The sequence below is a fragment of the Cnephaeus nilssonii genome (genome assembly GCF_951640355.1).
Source record: "Cnephaeus nilssonii genome assembly, chromosome: Y".
Taxonomy (NCBI): domain Eukaryota; kingdom Metazoa; phylum Chordata; class Mammalia; order Chiroptera; family Vespertilionidae; genus Cnephaeus; species Cnephaeus nilssonii.
This window is the reverse complement of record NC_137096.1, coordinates 266662-281550: the sequence shown is the minus strand read 5'-3', so window position 1 is coordinate 281550 and position 14889 is coordinate 266662. Positions and strand designations below refer to the sequence as shown.

At 55.9% G+C, this 14889-nt stretch overlaps 1 protein-coding gene across 2 annotated transcripts in view; it reads right to left on the bottom strand.

Moving 5' to 3' along the window:
• CSF2RA (colony stimulating factor 2 receptor subunit alpha) overlaps window positions 1–14192 on the bottom strand; it is a 32630-nt gene extending 18438 nt beyond the window's left edge. Inside the window, exons 1-3 of one of the 2 annotated variants that reach the window (XM_079766104.1) lie at window positions 13960–14192; window positions 3219–3325; window positions 1263–1405 (exon numbers count right to left, since the gene is read on the bottom strand). In XM_079766104.1, coding sequence (XP_079622230.1) covers window positions 1263–1405; window positions 3219–3294 — 219 coding nt within the window. In that variant the 5' untranslated portion in view covers window positions 3295–3325; window positions 13960–14192. Of the gene's footprint in view, window positions 1–1262; window positions 1406–3218; window positions 3326–11106; window positions 11263–13959 lie in introns of those variants that run through there. The other variant, XM_079766103.1, reaches the window with a different exon arrangement.
• Between the last annotated feature and the right edge of the window lie 697 nt (window positions 14193–14889).

The following is a 14889-nucleotide window of genomic DNA, read 5'->3' as shown; positions in this document are numbered from 1 at the left end:
TCAGGCAGGCAGGCAGAGTGGTTAGGGGCGATCAGGCAGGCAGGCAGAGTGGTTAGGGGCGATCAGGCAGGCAGGCAGAGTGGTTAGGGGCTATCAGGCAGGCAGGGGAGTGGTTAGGGGCGATCAGGCAGGCAGGCAGAGTGGTTAGGGGTGATCAGGCAGGCAGGCAGAGTGGTTAGGGGTGATCAGGCAGGCAGGCAGAGTGGTTAGGGGCAATCAGGCAGGCAGGGGAGTGGTTAGGGGCGATCAGGCAGGCAGGCAGAGTGGTTAGGGGTGATCAGGCAGGCAGGCAGAGTGGTTAGGGGCGATCAGGCAGGCAGGTGAGTGGTTAGGGGCGATCAGGCAGGCAGACAGAGGGGTTAGGGGTGATCAGGCAGGCAGGCAAGTGGTTAGGGGCGATCAGGCAGGCAGATGAGTGGTTAGGGGCGATCAGGCAGGCAGGCAGAGTTGTTAGGGATGATTAGGCAGGCAGGCAGGCGAGCAGTTAGGGGCAATCAGGCAGGAAGGCAAGTGGTTAGCTGCGATCAGGCAGGCAGGCGAGTGGTTAGGGGTGATCAGGCAGGCAGGCAAGTGATTAGGGGTAATCAGGCAGGCAGTCGAGTGGTTAGGGGCGATCAGGCAGGCAGATGAGTGGTTAGGGGCGATCAGGCAGGCAGGCAGAGTTGTTAGGGATGATCAGGCAGGCAGGCAGGCGAGCAGTTAGAGGCAATCAGGCAGGAAGGCAAGTGGTTAGCTGCGATCAGGCAGGCAGGCGAGTGGTTAGGGGCGATCAGGCAGGCAGGCCAGCGGTTAGGGCAATAAGGAAGGCAGGTGAGCGGTTAGGAGCCAGCAATCCTGGATTGCGAGAGGGTGCAGGCCGGGCTGAGGGACACGACCCACCCCATGCACAAATTTCATGCACCGGGCCTCTAGTGTATATGTATTTTAAAATATTTTTATTGAGTTCAGAGAGAAGAAGGGAGAAGGAGAGAGAGAGAGAGAGAGAGAGAGAGAGAGAGAGAGAGAGAGAAACATCCATGAAGAGAGAGAACCATGGACCGGCTGCCTCCTGCACGCCCCTCCTGGGGATGGAGCCCGCATCCGGGGCATGTGCCCTTGACCGGGAATCGAACCTGGGACCCTTCAGTCCGCAGGCCGGTGCTCTACCCGCTGAGCCACACCTGCCAGGGCTGTGTTTCTCATCCATCCATGTGGTCGCCGTGTGTCTAAGCCAACAGGGTCTGTGTAGGGAATCCCGAAGGCACGTCTTAAATCCTCCTCACCCTCATGGTCACCGGTCCCTTCTTCCGGGTCGTCATCCCGCACTGGATGGAGGTGGTGTTTTCGCCGCAGTCCCAGGTCAAGTTCATTCTCCAGGGGTCGAACCTGACGCTCAGGCTGGGAACGCGTTCCACGGTTGGAAGATCTGAAAGTCGAGGTGCCCGGGTTCAGGAATGACCGTTTTCTCATTTTCTATGTATTTTTACTAGAGGCCCGGTGCACGAAATTCATGCACATAGGGGGGATGGTGTGTCCCTCCGCCCGGCCTGCACCCTCTCCAATCTGGGACATCCCTCTCACCATGCAGGACTGCTGGCTGCTAACCCCTCACCTGCCTGCCTGCCTGATTGCCCCTAACCACTTCTGCCTGCCAGCCTGATCCCCCCTAACCACTCCTCAGCCGGCCTGATCGATGCCTAACTGCTCTCCTGCCAGTCTGAATCCCCCTAACTGCCCTTCCCTGCCGGCCTGGTCGCCCCTAACTGCCCTCCCCTGCAGGCCTGGTTCCCACCAACTGCCCTCCCCTGCAGGCCTGGTCCTCCCCCCCACAACTGGCTTCCCCTGCAGGCCTGGTTCCCCCCCAACTGCTCTCCTCTGCAGGCCTGGTTCTCCCAAAATTGCCCTCCCCTGCAGGCCTGGTCCTCCCCCCCACAACTGGCTTCCCTGCAGGCCTGGTTCCCCCCCCAACTGCTCTCCCCTGCAGGCCTGGTTCCCCCAAAATTGCCCTCCCCTGCAGGCCTAGTTGCCTCCAACTGTCCTCCCCTGCAGGCCTGGTTCCCCCCCAACTGCTCTCCCCTGCAGGCCTGGTTCCCCCAAAATTGCCCTCCCCTGCAGGCTTGGTCCCCCCAACTGCCCTCCCCTGCAGGTCTGGTCCCCCCCAACTGCCCTCCCCTGCAGGCCTGGTCACCCCCAACAGCCCTCCCCTGCAGGCCTAGTTGCCTCCAACTGTCCTCCCCTGCAGGCCTGGTTCCCCCCCAACTGCTCTCCCCTGCAGGCCTGGTTCCCCCAAAATTGCCCTCCCCTGCAGGCTTGGTCCCCCCAACTGCCCTCCCCTGCAGGTCTGGTCCCCCCCAACTGCCCTCCCCTGCAGGCCTGGTCACCCCCAACAGCCCTCCCCTGCAGGCCTGGTCCCCCCCAACTGTCCTCCCTTGCAGGCCTGGTCCCCCCCAACTGCCCTCCCCTGCTGGCCTGATCCCTCCCAACTGCCCTCCCCTGCAGGCCTGGTCCCCCCCAACTGCCCTCCCCTGCTGGCCTGATCCCTCCCAACTGCCCTCCCCTGCAGGCCTGGTCCCCCCCAACTGCCCTCCCCTGCTGGCCTGATCCCTCCCAACTGCCCTCCCCTGCAGGCCTGGTTCCCCCAAAATTGCCCTCCCCTGCAGGCCTGGTCGCCCCCAACTGCCCTCCCCTGCAGGCCTGATCACCCCCAACTGCCCTCCCCTGCAGGCCTGGTTCCCCCAAAACTGCCCTCCCCTGCAGGCCTGGTCACCCCCAACTGCCCTCCCCTGCAGGCCTGGTTCCCCCAAAACTGCCCTCCCCTGCAGGCCTGGTTGCCCCCAACTGCCCTCCCCTGCTGGCCTGGTTGCCCCCAACTGCCCTCCCCTGCAGGCCTGGTCACCCCAACTGCCCTCCCTTGCTGGCCTGGTCCCCCCCAACTGCCCTCCCCTGCAGGCCTGGTCACCCCAACTGCCCTCCCTTGCTGGCCTGGTCCCCCCCAACTGCCCTCCCCTGCAGGCCTGGTTGCCCCTAACTGCTCTCCCCTGCAGGCCATCTTGTGTCCACATGGGGGCAGCCATCTTTGACCACACGGGGGCGGCCAACCTGTGAGTTGGAGGGACGGTCCATTTGCATATGACCCTTTTATTAGACAGGACTCTATTGACAAATTTATTTAAAAAAATAAAAACGAAAATAAACACATGCGAGAGGTAGAAAGGACTCAGGCTCCGTGGCTCACTTACCCCGGGAATCCTGGGTCAGTAGAAACGCCGGGTCGAGCAGCGTCAAAACCAGGGCCGCGCTCACCAGGGGCCCCATGGGGGGGAGGGGATGCCGGACGGACTGAGAACTGGAGGGAGACAGAGTCAGAGGGTAAGCAAATCTACTCTCAAGGGGGCTGTTGGTGGAAGAATTGGCGGTATTTCCATACGGACATCGACCCCATCCGCTGGGACCAACCCCACATGTCCACGTCCTACCCCGGCCGGCGTGGCTCCGTGGTTGAGCGTCGACCTAGGAACCAGGAGGTCAGGGTTCGATTCGCGGTCAAGGGCACACGCCCGGGTTGTGGGCTCCATCCCCAGTAGGGGGCGTGCAGGAGGCAGCCGATCCCTGATTCTCTGTCATCATCGATGTTTCTCTGTCTCTCTCCCTCTCCCTTCCTCTCTCAAATCAATAAATAGACAATAAAAATAAAAATAAAATAGCCCTAGCCGGTTTGGCTCAGTGGATAGCGCGTCAGCCTGTAGACCAAAAGGTCCCGGGTTCGATTCCGGTCAAAGGCAGGTTGCTCGGTTGCAGGATCCTCCCCGGCCCGGTCCCTGGTCTGGGCACATGCAGGAGGCAACTCATCCGTGTTTCTCTCACATCGATGTTTCTCTCTGTCTCTCTGTCTCCCTCTCTCCCTAAAGCAAACATGTCAAACTCGGGGCCCACAATGAAAATGTTTGCTGCTACCCTCACCGGTGTGGCTCAGTGGATACAGCGTCAGCCTGCGGACGGAAGGGTCCCGGGTTCAATTCCGGTCGAGGGCATGTACCTTGGTTGCGGGCACATCCCCAGTAGGAGGTGTGCAGGAGGCAGCTGATGGGTGTTTCTCTCTCATCGATGTTTCTAACTCTCTCTCCCTCTCCCTTCCTCTCTGCAAAAAACCAATAAAATATATTTTTTTTAAAAAAGAAAAGAAAACGTTTGCTGCCCAGCAAATAGAACCGTATGTAAGAAACGTTTTAATAAAAATTTCGTCACTTAATGTTTACAATATCCTGTTATACATAATCCTATAGATTAAAAGCCTAATATGCTAAGTGTCCGGTCAGCCGGTCAGCCGTTCAACCAATCACAGCGTCATACGCTAATGATATGCTAAGGCCACTCAACCACTTGCTATGACGTGCACTGACCACCAGGGGGCAGACGCTCCGACCAGTCGCTATGACGTGCACTGACCACCAGGGGGCAGACAGTCGATCGGTCGACCAGTCGCTATGACATGCACTGACCACCAGGGGGCAGACAGTCGATCGGTCGACCAGTCGCTATGACGTGCACTGACCACCAGGGGGCAGACAGTCGATCGGTCGACCAGTCGCTATGACATGCACTGACCACCAGGGGGCAGACGCTCCGACCGGTAGGTTAGCTTGCTGCTGGGGTCCAGCCGATTGATCGGGACTGAGCGAGACGGGCCGGACACGCCCTGGAGCCCTCCCGCGGTCCCTCCCCGGCTGGCCAACCTCCTGCGTGCCTCCCCGGCCCCGATCGTGCACCGGTGGGGTCCCTCGGCCTGGCCTGCGCCCTCTCACCATCCGGGACCCCTCGGGGGATGTCGGAGAGCCGGTGTCCGCCTGATCCCGCAGGCCAGGCCGAGGGACCCCACGGGTGCATGGATTCGTGCCCCGGGCCTCTAGCAAGTAAATAAATAGAAATAAAAAATATAAATACACAAACAGAATGGGTGCCCCGGTTCAGGCACGCGCTGGGTGGAAGGAGGGAGACGTGGCTCGTGGCTCAGTCGTACGGGTGCGGCCAAGCGTCCGGACCAAGATGCAGGTGTAGCTTCTCACCCGCCTGAGGTCCGACCCAGGGGCCCCTCTTTCTCTCGGTCCCGACCTCACGGATGCGCCCCAGCCCGGCCGCGCCCTCTCCCCCGCCTTTGGATTTCATTTCTCTAAAGTCACGTCCTGCCCCGGAGACACCCCATTAAGTTCTGCTTTCCACTTCCCTAGAGAGAGGTGGTCACCCCCACCGCGGGGTGGGGACTTACCCGCCGCCCGCCACACACCCCCCCCCCCCCCTCCCGACTCACCCACTTGGAATCGCCCATGATTCCCTGGAGGCCCAGGTGGAGCCAGGAGCCAGGGCCACGCATACAGTCACCTGCTTTTTATTTGTTTTTTAGTTTATTTTTTAAATACACGGAGCGGCCAGATGATGATGGTCTCTGAACGCATAATAACCTGCCCACTCCGTGTGTGTGTATATATATATATATATTAGAGGCCCAGTGCATGAATCCGTGCATGGGTGGGGTCCGGCCAGCCTGGCCAGGGGGAGGGGACGTGGGCGGTTGGCTGGCCTGCCTGCTGGTCGAACTCCCGGTCGAGGGGACCATTTGCATATTCGCCTTTTATTCTACAGGACAGACACGGAGTGGCCGGATGGTTATGCGTTCAGAGATCGTCATCATCTGGCCACTCCGCGTATATTTTTATTGATTTCAGAGAGGAAGGGAGAGAGAGAGAGAAACATCCATGAGGAGAGAGAATCATGGACCGGCTGCCTCCTGAACGCCCCCTACTGGGGATGGAGCCCACAACCCGGGCATGTGCCCTTGACCGGGAATCGAACCCGGGACCCTTCAGTCTGCAGGTCGATGCTCTAACCACTGAGCCACACCGGCCGGGGCCCTCTCCTTCTTACTGTGCAGGAGGAATGGCAAACGGAGGTACATTTGCATGCATAGCACAGGGCTCTGTTCCTACAATGAAGCCGGATATTTCTCTCTTTTTTTATCCCGTTGACTGCCATGGGGTCCAAACAGAAACCACACACCACGATATTTATGTTTATATTTATATTTATAGTTATACTTATATTATTTATATTTATAATATTTATACTTATATCGTTTATATTTATGTTTTATAGTTATACTTATGTTTATATTTACATTTATATTTATACTTATATTTATAATTTTACCACTTGCAAGAGCATGGATGGAATTGGAGACCATGATGGTGAGCGAAATAAGCCAGTCGGAGAAAGATAAATACCACATGATCGCACTCATATGTGTGGTATATTTATATTATTTATAATATTTATATTTATATTTATACTTATATTTATATTATTTATATTTATATTTATATTATTTATATTTATATTTATACTTATATCTATATCTATATTTATATTTAAAATTAAATTTAAATTTATATTTATACCTATACCTATGCTTATATTTATATTTATATTTATATTATTTATCCTAGAGGCCCGATGCATGAAATTCATACAAGAGTAGGCCTTCCTTCCCCCCCGGCTGCCGGCACCGGCTTCCCTCTGGCACCCGGGACCCTGGGGGCTTCCCTCGCAGTCCTGGCTGCGTCCGGAAGGTCGCCCCGGAAGGACGTCCGGTCTAATTAGCATATCACGCCTTCATTATGCTAGGAGGTGATTTATGTTTATACTTACACCTATAAGCCTGCTTACATTCATTTTCACATTGATATTCATCTTTATATATTTATTTATATTTTAAAATATATTTTATTGTTTTTTTTACAGAGAGGAAGGGAGAGGGACAGAGAGTGAGAAACATCGATGAGAGAGAAACATCCATCAGCCGCCACCTGCACGCCCCCCACTGGGGATGTGCCTGCAACCAAGGTCCGTGCCCTTGACCGGGAATCGAACCCGGGACCCTTCTGTCCAGCAGGCCGACGCTCTACCCACTGAGCCACACCGGCCAGGGCCTCACATTCGTATTTAAATGTGTATTTAATGGGAAAGCCTTGGTTCCTAGCGGCTTTTTACCTCTTTGTCTGCGCGCCCCCGTCAGCTGTGCGCGCGCCTGGACCCGCGCGCGCACACCTTGGGGGGCCACGCCCCAGGCTCCCAACCTCCCCTCCCCCTCCCCCTCCTCCTGCACGGGGACCCCCCCTGCCCCCCACTTTCTCCCAAAGGGGGAACTTCAAAAGCCACAGACCACAGGCCTTGCAAGGTCTCCACCCTCCCCCCCCCCCCCACACACACCCTCCTGCCAGGTAACACCTCTCCGTGCGCCCTGGGGAACCCGGAGCGCCCCATTTCGGCACCACCCGGCCCGCCTCCCTGCAGGTCTTAGCGCGCGACCCCGCTCTTGGGGTGACGGAGGGTCCCCCAGAGACGGAGGGGTGTCTCCCTGGCGGGTCGAGGCGCCTCCCTGGTCTCGCCTTTCTCTCCTGCGCAACCTTGTTCCCAGTTTGCAATTTGGAGAAACAGCGCTTGGCCACCGGGGTCAGGATGCGGGGCGGGGCGCGCAGGGAGAGGCCGCAGGTTTTTTTTTGGGGGGGGTGTCCCCGCGGGTCTTGGCAGATGCACCCCGCGCCCCGCCCTTTCCCCCCATCATTGCACCCTCATTTCTCCTTTTCTGAGCCCGCCACGGCCACGCCCGGCCTCCGGACAGGGTGCCCACCTTGTGCGCTCTGCGCTCTGCGCTCTGCGTTCCCCAAGGAAGCGAAGCGACCCCCTCGCCCCCCCCCCCCCCCCGCAAAAAAAAAATTACATAACCCCAAGTTACTTACCTCCAAGAGTTCCTCTTTCCGTCCCCCTTTGGGCGGGGTTAGGCAAGCTCTCAACTTCTCTAAACTTGACTTTTAAAAAACTCCCCACCCACCCACCCACCCCCACCTCCACTCCCCGCCCCCAACAAATCCATACAATCATGTCCCTTAAACACAAACCGTTAGTTATAACGTAGGGATAGTTTTCTCAAAAGAAACATAAATAAATGAATAAATAAATGCTTTTTTAAAATTTTCCCCTCTTTTTCTTTTTAAATATATCTTTTTTATTGATCACAGAGAGAGGAAGGGAGAGAGAGAGAGAGAGAAACATCCATGATAAGAATCATGGATCGGCTGCCTCCTGCACGCCCCCCAACTGGGGATCGAGCCCGCAACCCGGACATGTGCCCTAGACCGGGAATCGAACCCGGGACCCTTCAGTCCGCAGGCCGACGCTCTATCCACTGAGCCACACCGGCCGGGGTGAAAATATTCCCTTTTGAAGCACAGGACTCAGACCCTGGCCACGTAACTCAGTTGGTTCGAGTGTGGTCTTGATACACCCAGGTTATAAGATTCGATCCCCAATCAGGGCACATATAGGAAGCAACCAATAGTTTTATCAATAAGTAAAGCAATACGCCAGCCGGTGTGGCTCAGTGGACAGAGCGTCCACCTAGGAACCAGGAGGTCCCGGGTTCGATTCCCGGCCAAGGGCACATGCCCGGTTTGTGGGCTCCATCCCCAGTCGGGGGCGTGCAGGAGGCAGCCGATCCATGATTCTCTCTCCTCACGGATGTTTCTCTCTCTCTCCCTCTCCCTTCCTCTCTCTGAAATCAATAAAATTGCATTTTAAGTTTAAAAAATAATATTGTATGTAATACCTTAATCAATAAAGAAATTTAAAAAAAAATCTGGGGAAAAAAATAATATTGAATGTAAATTGCCATTGAAAAACATTTTTGGCCCCGGCCGGTGTGGCTCAGTGGATAGAGCGTCGGCCTGCGGACTGAAGGGTCCCGGGTTCGATTCCCGGTCAAGGGCACAGGCCCGGGTTGTGGGCTCCATCCCCAGCAGGGGGCGTGCAGGAGGCAGCCGATCCATGAGTCTCTCTCCTCCTGGATGTTTCTCTCTCTCTCTCTCCCTCTCCCTTCCTCTCTCTGAAATCAATAAAAAGATATTTAAAAAAAATACAGGCTGTGAGTCAGATCTGAGATGCTGGGGGGACCCTGAATGACCTTGGCATTCGACCTTCCCGCGGTCGGAAAGATGGGCGTCAGCCGAAACACAGAATAAAACGCCAGGGGCACCTCTCACCTGGTCTGGCCTCCCTTTACCCCGCCAGGTCCTCAAAGGGCTTTGACATAACGTGGCCGTCAGCCGCTCTGGCCGGTGTGGCTCAGTGGGTAGAGCGTCGGCCTGCGGACCGAAGGGTCCCGGGTTCGATTCCCGGTCAAGGGCACGGACCTCGGTGGCAGGCTCCTCCCGGACCCGGGCCCTGGTCGGGGCGCGGGCAGGAGGCAACCCATCCATGTGTCTCTCTCCCATCGATATTTCTGTCTCTCCCTCTCTCTTTCTCTCTCCCTAAAAATCAATGGGAAAAATATCCTCCAGTGAGGATTCACAATAACAACAAAAAAGTAAAGGTCAATAAAGGGACATATAATATATGTATATACACGGAGCGGCCAGACGACGATGATCTCTGAACGCATAATCATCTGGCCGCTCCGTGTCCATCCTATAGAATAAAAGGCTAATATGCAAATGGTCCCCTCGACCGGGAGTTCGACCAGCAGGCAGGCCGGCCGACCGCCCACGTCCCCTCCCCCTGGCCAGGCTGGCCGGACCCCCCACCCATGCACGAATTCATGCACCGGGCCTCCAATATATATATATATACACACTGAGTGGCCAGGTTATTATGTGTTCAGAGATCATCATCATCTGGCCACTCCGTGTATATATATATATATTTTTAAATATATTTTATTGATTTTTTATGGAGAGGAAAGGAGAGGGAGAGAGAGTTAGAAACATCGATGAGAGAGAAATATCGATCAGCTGCCTCCTGCATGCCCCCCACTGGGGATGTGCCCGCAACCAAGGTACATGCCCTTGACCGGAATCGAACCCGGGACCCTTCAGTCCGCAGGCTGACGCTCTATCCACTGAGCCAAACCAGTTAGGGCTAAAATATATATATATATATTTAAATATATTTTATTGATTTTTTACAGAGAGGAAGAGAGAGGGATAGAGAGTTAGAAACATCGATGAGAGAGAAACATCCACCAGCCGCCTCCTGCACGCCCCCCACTGGGGATGTGTCCGCAACCAAGGTACATGCCCTTGACCGGAATCGAACCCGGGACCTTTCAGTCCGCAGGCCGACGCTCTATCCACTGAGCCACACCGGTATCGGCTAAAATATATTTTTATTTAAAAAATATTTTTATTGATTTCAGAGAGGAAGGGAGAGGGAGAGAGAGAGATAAATGACGAGAGAGAATCACGGATCAGCCGCCTCCTGCACGCCCCCTACTGGGGATGGAGCCTGCAACCTGGGCATGTGCCCTTGACCGGAATCGAACCCGGGACCCTTCCATTTGCAGGCTGATGCTCTATCCAACAGAGCCACACCGGGGCCAGGGCAGGGCCATAGAATATTAAAAACAAACAAACAATAGCCCCAGCCGGTGTGGCTCAGTGGATAGAGCGTTGGCCTGCGGACTGAAGGGTCCCGGGTTCGATTCCCGGTCAAGCGCATGCACCTTGGTTGCGGGCACATCCCCAGGTGGGGGGCGTGCAGGAGGCAGCCGATGGATGTTTCTCTCTCATCATCGATGTTTCTCACTCTCTCTCCCTCTCCCTTCCTCTCTGCAAAAAAAAAAAAAGAATAAACTATATTTTTTTAAAAAAAGAAAAAAAATCAACAACAACCAAGTGGCCATCCGCCCAGTGTCTCCGTGGGATCTGAGGTCTCCTGTCCCCCCTGGTGGGCCCCGGAGACACTCGACCTCCATCTCCTCCCGGTCTCTGGGGCACAGGCCAGGTTTCCCGGTGAATGTGGCCGGCTCGCCAAGGAGCCGGGCTGACGAATTCCTGCAGCTCCCTGAGCCTGAAAAAGGCAGGCCCCCGACCCCCCTCAGACGATTCGGGCCACCCCCCCGGCGACCCTTCTTCTCTGGGTACCCCCCACCCCCCAGCAAATGCCATTTCCCTGTCCGGACACCCCACTCCCCCTCTGACCTGGAGCCGGGCCCTCCATCAGCAGCAAAAATAAAAATTAAAAATAAAATTAGGCAACAAAAGAGGACCCATTAGAGGACTCCAGAGCCAGGGACCGACTTACCCCGATGGCACGAAGCTGTCCTCCCAGCACCGGCCTGGATTCACCCCGGTCCCCGACGCCGCCCCGCCATCCGACCGTCCCCTCGACCGGCCGGCCGGCGTCGCCCGCCCGCCGTGGACACACCGACCCACGGAACGCAGGAAGCGTGGATCCGGGCTGCTGGCCGCTCCGTCTCCTCATAAAACCACCCCTTTCCTGTCTGGCGGCCTCGCTTCCTCATTGTCCGACGGGCCCAGCCCACGGGACCTGTGTGTGCGCGCGCGTGTGTGTGTGTGTGTGTGTGTGTGTGTGCGTGTGTGTGTGTGACGATGCCCACGTGCCATGCCAGGGGGAGGCGGACATGGGTGTGCATGCGTGCACAGAGGGAAGGAGGAGGAACAAGGGGCGTCGAGGGGCCCTGGCCGGTGTGGCTCAGTGGATAGAGCATTGGCCTGCGGACTGAAGGGTCCCGGGTTCGATTCCAGGTCAAGGGCACATGCCCGGGTTGCAGGCTCGATCCCCAGCAGGGGGCGTGCAGGAGGCAGCCGATCCATGATTCTCTCTCATCATGGATGTTTCTATTTCTCTCACCCTCTCCCTTCCTCTCTGAAATCAATAAAAAACAAATTTAAAGATAAAAAAATAGCCCTAACCGGTGTGGCTCAGTGGATAGAGCGTCGGCCTGCGGACTGAAGGGTCCCGGGTTCGATTCCGGTCAAGGGCATGTACCTTGGTTGCGGGCACATCCCCAGGTGGGGGGCGTGCAGGAGGCAGCTGATGGATGTTTCTCTCTCATCATTAATGTTTCTATCTCTCCCTCTCCCTTCCTCTCTGAAGTCAATAAAAAATATTTAAAAATAAAAAAATAAAATAAAATTAATGGAAAAATATCCTCGGATCACCAGCAGGGGGCGTGCAGGAGGCAACTGATGGACGATTCTCTCTCATCTTGGATGTTTTTCTCTCTCCCTTCCTCTCTTTAAAAATCAATAAAAAACATTTATAAAATATATTTTATTGATTTTTTTACAGAGAGGAAGGGAGAGGGAGAGAGAGTTAGAAACATCGATGAGAGAGAAACATCCATCAGCTGCCTCCTGCACGCCCCCCACTGGGGATGTGCCCGCAACCAAGGTGCATGCCTTTGACCGGGAATCGAACCCGGGACCCTTCCGTCCACAGGCCGATGCTCTGTCCACTGAGCCACACCGGCCAGGGCGAAATATCTATCGATTTTTCATGCAGGTCACCACGACCGGCCACTCCAACCCGCTTTCGTGCCTCGGTTTCTCTCCCCGTAGTCTGTCTCCTGCAGCCGCGAGGACTGGGGAGTGGTATGGACACGCCCCCCCTAAGAGTCAGATAATTAGTTAAGGTGGAGTTTGGGGTTCCCTCAGGGTTAATGGAAAAGACAAACTTACAAAACCAACCATCCCAGTTTTGTGTTTTTTTTTTATCTCGATTCTTATCTATGGCCTAAGGTCTCCTCACCCTAACCCTTCAGCTCCACCTCCAGAATTAAAAAAACAAAACAAAAAAACACACAAACACCCAAACTCTCTCAGAAAGTGAGCCGCCATTTAATTCCAGACGCAGAAGAAGGAAGAGAAAGGAGAGAAAAGAATGTTGTTTTTTTTGCCGAAACCGGTGTGGCTCAGTGGATAGAGCGTCGGCCTGCGGACGGAAGGGTCCCGGGTTCGATTCCGGTCAAGGGCATGGACCTTGGTTGCGGGCACATCCCCAGTGGGGGGCGTGCAGGAGGCAGCTGATGGATGTTTCTCTCTCATCGATGTTTCTAACTCTCTCTCTCTCTCCCTTCCTCTCTGTAAAAAAATCAATAAAATATATTTTTTAAAAAAAAGAATATTTTTTTCCAGTCCTGGCTGGTGTGGCTCCGTGGATTGAACGGTCCCGGGTTCGATTCTGGTCAAGGGCGTGAGCCTCGGTGTCAGGATCGATCCCTGGTCCTTGTCGGGGGCCGTGGGGGAGGCAAGCAATTGCTGTCTCTGTCTCTCACATCAATGTTTCTCTCTCTATGTCTCTCCCCCTCCCGTCCACTCTCTCTAAAAATCAATAGCCCAGCTGGTGTGGCTCAGTGGTTGAGCCTTGACCTATGAACCAGGACGTCACCGTTTGATTCCCGGTCAAGGGCACACGCCCGGGTTGAGGGCTCGATCCCCAGTCGGGGGGCGTGCAGGAGGCAGCCGATCAATGATTCTCCCTCATCATCGAAGTTTCTATCTCTCTCTCCCTCTCCCTTCCTCTCTGAAATCAATAAAAATATCCTATAGAATAAAAGCCTAATATGCTAAGTGTCCGGTCAGCCGGTCGGCCGTCCAACCAATCAAAGCGTCATATGCTAATGATATGCTAAGGCCGCTCAACCGCTCGCTATGACGTGCACTGACCACCAGGGGGCAGACAGTCAACTATTCGACCAGTCGCTATGACGTGCACTGACCACCAGGGGTCAGACGCTCCGACAGGTAGCTTAGCTTGCTGCTGGGGTCCGGCCGATCGGGACTGAGCGAGACGGGCCGGACACGCCCTGGAGCCCTCCCGCGGTCCCTCCCCGGCTGGCCAACCTCCCGCGTCCCTCCCCGGCCCCGATTGTGCACCGGTGGGGTCCCTCGGCCTGGCCTGCACCCTCTCGCCATCCGGGACCCCTCGGGGGATGTCGGAGAGCCGGTGTCCGCCCGATCCCGCAGGCCAGGCCGAGGGACCCCACGGGTGCACGAATTCGTGCACCGGGCCTCTCGTGTATTTATTTAAAAAAAAATAAAAAAAACATGGCCAGAGAAAAAGATGGAGGGAGGAAACAGAATTCAGCGCGTCGTGTCCTTCGAGCCGAGATGGCCCGGGGGACCGCTTTACCTGTGCTGAAACGGATCCGTATCCCGCTAACCACCGTCCACGCCGAGGCCTGATCCCGGGACGAGCTGCCGCTGCCCGCCGCTCCCCGAGGTCCAAGTCTCGGGGGGGGGGGGGTTTCGTCGAAGGAAGAATGAGAGAGAGAAGGCCCTGGCGAGGGTGGGCGAGCTGGGCTGGAGTCCTTCAGTCCTTGGCGTGGCGTGGACGTACCCCTGGCTGGATGATTCGTCAGCTTTGCAGGCGCGTCCTTTCTGCGTCCTGGTCTCCACGGATTGGCCGGCGCCAGGCCTGGGGGTCAGGGGTCAACGCAGCTCGCCCACAGGACAGATGGACAGATGGGCGTCCCTGGTCTGGTTTAGCCGGTTTTCTGGGCCCCGGAGCCGAAATACAAAGGAGGCCTTGATGTTATCTCTAGGGAGGGGTGGGGGTCAAAGGTCTGAACCTGTGGCCGGCAAACCGCGGCTCGCGAGCCACGTGCGGCTCTCTGGCCCACTGGAGGGTGGCTCTTCCACAAAACACCACGGCCCGGGCGCGTCTGTGTTGAAGACGTGGCGTTCGAAGATGTTTACGTTTTAAAAAAATGTGGCTCTCCAAAGGAATGTCAATCGTTGTGCTGTTGATATTTGGCTCTGTGGACTCATGAGTTTGCCGACCACGGGCCTAACCTGAACCCTAAACCTTAACCCCAAACCCTAAATCCTAATCCTAACCCTTTAACCCTAAGCCAAACGCTAAACCCTAACACTGAACCATGCAGTTTAAGCCTCACTCTCGCCCTCACCCTGAACCCTAAACCCTAACCCAAACCCTAAACCTGCAACCTCACCCCAAACCCTGGCCCTCACCCCGTGGCCGGCAAACCGCGGCTCGCGAGCCACGTGCGGCTCTCTGGCCCACTGGAGTGTGGCTCTTCCACAAAACACCACGGCCCGG